Source organism: Lycorma delicatula, chromosome 1, assembly GCF_047948215.1.
Source record: "Lycorma delicatula isolate Av1 chromosome 1, ASM4794821v1, whole genome shotgun sequence".
Lineage (NCBI taxonomy): Eukaryota > Metazoa > Arthropoda > Insecta > Hemiptera > Fulgoridae > Lycorma > Lycorma delicatula.
This window is the reverse complement of record NC_134455.1, coordinates 115,651,945-115,657,544: the sequence shown is the minus strand read 5'-3', so window position 1 is coordinate 115,657,544 and position 5,600 is coordinate 115,651,945. Positions and strand designations below refer to the sequence as shown.

At 37.8% G+C, this 5,600-nt stretch overlaps 1 protein-coding gene across 1 annotated transcript; it reads left to right on the top strand.

The window, feature by feature from the left end:
- Nucleotides 1-4,816: 4,816 nt before the first annotated feature.
- LOC142317613 (uncharacterized) lies at nucleotides 4,817-5,221 on the top strand. Its single transcript, XM_075354171.1, has one exon. It carries the CDS (start codon nucleotides 4,817-4,819, stop codon nucleotides 5,219-5,221), a length of 405 nt encoding a protein of 134 aa, XP_075210286.1.
- The last annotated feature ends 379 nt before the right edge of the window (nucleotides 5,222-5,600 follow it).

The following is a 5,600-nucleotide window of genomic DNA, read 5'->3' as shown; positions in this document are numbered from 1 at the left end:
TTTTTGACTATCATCCTCTGATTGGGTTGCTGCGTGATGACAGGTTTCATTGTGGTCTGAGTTCAAGCCCAAAAGTGTACTTGTTCTTCAAATCTATATATATATATATATATAAAACTGATGCAGGATCCTGCAAAAGTCAACTTTTGGAACTAGTTTTTTAGGTTCTGCTACTGTGCTTGGTGGTTATTTTTTTGTTTTTATTTAAGGTTATTTGACACATGTTAGGTAACATATTTTAGGTTAACATACACATGTATGCATGAATATATAATACATGAATTATTAAAATTTTTTACAAGTTCAAACAAAGAGAATGAATGATTTTTAGTAAGGAAATTGTGCTTATATTCATGTAAAATTAATGTTGAAAAGACAACAACCCAGCCCAGTTCTCTTTTCCCCCTGAACATTTTATCATATTTAATTTATGGTAAAATTTCCATTGTTTAGTTGTTTTACAACAATGGTTTGGTGAACTAAATGTGTTTTTATGAATCTTACAGTACTAGCACAATCTTATGATAAATAATCAATAAACAAATATTATTAATAATGCCCTTATAAGCTGTTATATGTTTTTATACTTTATGTATAGTAACTTTATAAACTATGAAACAGCTAATAAAGGGGAGTTACCAAATCAGTATTCGGACAGTAATAATTGTGCAGTAGTGGACATACTGCATCTGACATTTTAAAATTCAAAATTGTATTAGGTTTTATTTATTGTGATCAATCTTTATTTCTGTAAAAAAATATTACTTAAATCTTGTATATTGTTAAATTTTTTCTCCTCATAAAAACTGAATTTATCAAATAAACATGAAAAAGTTTATAAAAATACCTCTTTAGGTAACATCTCCAAGGAGCATCTCATAAATTCAGTCTTTTACATTGTGATGTTTTATTTACTTCTTCCATATTCAACAGATCTAAAATGACTTAATTTTTGTCTTATAAAAGTGTGCAGTTTCATTTGTTTCAATTTTCAATTGACTGCTTATATATGTTAGGAAAAAATCAACTGTGCAACTGTAGATATTAGTCTGAAAAATACCTTTTTCAGCACATTTATTTATTTTATCTTTTCTAAATTCCCTTGAATTAATTTTTTGGTATTTTTTCTTACACCCTGATTGTTTCTTTCAGATTAAATCATTGTTCTGAAACTTGAGATTAAATATCAATTTAATTGATAGGTTAAATATATAATTTTAAAGATTTTTTTTCAGAAGGATAATTCATTGACATGAAGAAGGAGGCATTTTGGTAAACTGATGGAAATGATAATCCCTGCTAACCATGTCAGGACTGACTGTACATGCAATTTTAAAAAAGGAAGTTAATATAATTAATTAACCAGTTAAATTGTGGATATTGATTTCAACAAGAAATTTTACTGATCAGATTATTTTTAAATTTTTACAGTTGTTTAATAATAAATGTGTATTGATAATTGTTTTTTGAGGATATATATTTAGTTGTAATATTAGTTTTTGTAAAGAAATAGATTACAATAAATTGATTTATAATTTTAACAATTATCTATGTATCTATATGTAACATTCACATTTAACATCACTCTACTTATAATTTTATATATATAAATTACATTTTCCAGTTAAATTATACTGTTTGTCTACATTTGAGCTTTCTGAAAGACATTATTCTTAGTATGTATAAAAATATATTACATGCAGCTCAGTTAATACTTTTATTTTAATTTTACTCTAAGGTGAGCTACTTGGAAGGACTTCTGCCTCATTGATTAAGGATTGTGTATTTTAGCAAATCATCCTAATTAAAATTTAAACTCTACAATTGAGGAGCCTTGAGGTGACATTCTGAAAGTTTATAAAGATCATATTTCAGTTTCATTTTTAAAAATTAGGCAGAGCTAAGTATTTTTAATTGATTTCAAAAGGTTAGCTAACTCAGCTTCCTTTTTGCAACTCAGGCTAATGCCAAATTATAGTTACTTATGAGAGATGAATTTTATTGCATAAAAACTGCCTAACTTGACAAGAGTTGCAGATCCAGGACTTTCTGGATATAAGGCAGACACTACCAACCCATTTGTGCCTATAATGCTCAAATGCGGGATCATTGTTGATCTTTCCTTTCATAATCTTCTTTCTTTCAGCCAACCAAACATGTGGAAATCACATAATGATAAGTCTGGACTGTACAGTGGGTGTTCAATGGATTCGTGAGTCTGAGTTGACGTATGCAGCCATACATTGTTGTGGAGGAGGACATGTGAACTGATTGCTTATGTTGTTTGTTGGCAGTAAGCACAGCCTTGGTCATATAACTGGGAGTAGTATACCACATTTACTGTCCTTTGTTTGTGCAAGAAATTAATCAACAGCACACCTTTTGAGCACCAAAACACAGTTGTCAGCTGGAGTGTTTACTCCAGCTGACAAGTGTTTCTTTGTCTTCATCAGTGCCTTCTCACCACTTTCCACCAACCCCGTACTCCTTCTCTTGCTTTCCAGGTTGTAGCAGTGGACATATGTTTTGTTTCAGGTCATAATATGGCCTAAAAAAATTCCTCTCCTGCTTTAATTGTGGAGAAGAGGAGCACCATGTTGTTGAGTGTGTTAAAAAACCAAGGTGTTTAACATGCAAAAAGGAAGGACAGCATACTGGAGTTACTTTATGCCCACAGGGAGTTGAAATGCAAAAGAAAACCATGACTTAGAGGAATGGGGGATCAACAACCTTTCAATGAAGCTGATTCAATTGAATCTGAACCATGCGGCTTTGGCACAGGAAATTTTGGTGCATAGTGTTTCAGAGATGGGTGCTGATATAGCACTCATCTCAGAGCCTTATCGACCCCACTCTCAAACAGGCTGGATAGTATCGTTGGATGGAACTTCTGCTATTTGGGTATGTACACCTTTATTGACAAGAAACTCTGTGTGAACGTATGTTTGCAAGAACGAAGATCGGCGACACCTATTTCTACACCGTATATATGTCGACGAACATAAGCATGGACAGATATAAGGAGGCTCTGGCAATCGTTACTGAGAATTTAACTGTGCATCGCCCGGCATTAATTGCAGGTGATTTTAATGCATGGTCTGCATCGTGGGGCTCTGCCTGCACTGATGCGCGAGGTAGACAGCTTCTTGAGGTGGCAGCAATTTCCTGATGTCTTAACACTGGAAATGAATTTACTTACCGTAGGCATATATGGGTCTATAGTGGACATCACCTTTGCCACCCCCGCCCTTGCGGCTAAAATTCGAGACTGGTGAGTATGGGAAGGTTATACAGGAAGCAATCACCAGGCTGTCGTTATGACGATTGACGATGGTAGACATCATGTGATAGGGCGACCCCTGACTCAAGGATGGAGTGTGAAGGGAATGGACCCCCAGTTATTCGTGGAGGCTCTTGATTTGAGGAAGGTTACCGAGATTACAGTGGCAGAAGGAAAGTTTCAATTATTAGTAGATGAATTGATGAGGGAGACTATCCCTTCACTTTCAGGGAAGGGATAATCTCCTTCCCTGAAAGTGTTACAGGGCTGGTCATCCACCTATTTATTGGTGGAATGAGGAGATCTCATGAAAACGCATTCAATGCCTAAGGGCCAGACGGGAAATTCAGCGAACTTATTTCCACTCAGCTAGGGAACATTGTAAGGTACTTTACAAACAGAGAAGGTGGGAGCTACAGAAGCTCATAAGGAAATCCAAGAAGGCTTGCTGGTGCAAACATCCATGGGGAAGACCATACAAGAATACTGTTAAGTATTCTGTGAAACCTACAGTACCCACTGTTATGGTTGTGGAGACAGCCCAGCACATCATTGATGGATTATTTCCGCATGGAGATGGGGTTCTGGTGACTACCTCAGGTGAGATACTGGATCTACCAATGTTCACGAAGGAAGAATTGATCTTGGTGATGGAGCGCGTTCCTTGTGACTAGGCCCTTGGTCCTGATGCGTTACCAAACATTGTGATTATATTGGCAATCTGAGCTAATATAGATGTATTTCTCAATGTTTATAATACCTGTCTGAGAGAGGGGATATTTCCCACAGCGTGGAAGGTACAGCGTCTTGTATTGGTGCTGAAACCTGGACATGATCTGGCGCTTCCATCGTATAATCATTCACTAGCAATGATTATTACATTGGGGAAATTCATAGAGCGTATGCTCCAGCAAAGGCTGGTTCGTGCAGTGTAGGATACAGATGGCTTCTAGGGATGACAATATGGTTTTATGGACAATATGGTTAAGCTGGTAGGTTTGCACTTGATGCGGTGGAGGAGCCGTGCCTATCACTGATAGGCACGGCTCGGATGTACCTTGCAGAGCGTAAAGTGTGTGTTGGTGAAGTTGGACGTAAGAAACGCATTCATCAATTGCCACTGCGAATGCTCTCCAGAATCTGCAGGCTCCTGCATATCTGTTAAAATTATTATTATCTTACTTAAGAGACAGACAATTGACGTATATGGCAGGATTGTTAGGACCATTGATCAGGGTGTGCCGCAGGGGTCAGACCGACCTTATGGAATATGGTATATGATGGAGTCCTTCGAATTTCACTTCCGGAGGACATTGCTGTGGTCGGCTATGCGGATGACATAGTACTCGCAGTCAGGGCTACTACAAAGAGAGAGATTGTGATTAAAATTCAGGCTTGGTATAATAGGATCAGCACTTAGATGGCTGGTGTTTGCCTTGAGATGGCCCCTGAAAAGACAGAGATTGTACTTATCACCCCTAAGAAAAGACGTCAACACTGTCGTTGAAACTGGCGGGAAGGAAGGCTGATTCCAGAATGGCCATTAAATACCTTGGCATTTGGACTGATGCCAGATTGAGGTTCAGAATCCATGTTATGAAAAGTTGTGAGAGCAGAGAGGACGATCCATGCGGTTGCCATCTTACTTCCAACACTAGGGGGCCTGGAGAACTCAGGAGGAGGTTATTAACAAGTGTGGTGTATTTTTCCCTCTTATATGAGGAAGATATCTGGGCAGATGTTCTGAGGTATAAAAGGTATATGGGAATACTTGCTGCGCTGCATAGGGGATGCTGCCTCCAGATTTTGGCAACTTATCATACAACTTCAAGAGAGGCTGCAGAGCCAATTGACCGGCTAATTGCTCAGAGAAGGAAGCGTAGAGAATTAAGGATGCTTCCTTCTTCAGAGAAGAAGAGATTGATTGTGGCCAATTTATAACAGCTGATAGAATACTTGGCAAGAACAGTGGGATGCGGGTGAGAAAGGTCGGTGGACTTACCATCTGATTGGGAATGTAAGTAGTTGGTGCAGTAGGACTCACAAATCAATTGATTATAGTCTTATGCAATTCCTGGCTGGGCATGGTGGTTACAGATTATCTGTTTAGGTTTGCTCTTGACCATTCAGACCGCTGTCTGGCCTGTGATGTAGAGGAAACTCCGTACCATGTCTTTATCTTTTGTATGACATTCCAAGATGCATGGAGGTGCATGCTGGATGGCCTGGGTCGGGTGGACATGTTCAGACCTGAGGATTTTCAGCAGATAATGCTTCAGGGTGTGAAGCAGTGGACTATTATTGCAAATTAAATAAAAAA

Bases quoted from the DNA above. Each gene is read 5' to 3' on its own strand.
- LOC142317613 (XM_075354171.1), top strand. From the start codon at position 4,817: ATGGCCATTAAATACCTTGGCATTTGGACTGATGCCAGATTGAGGTTC.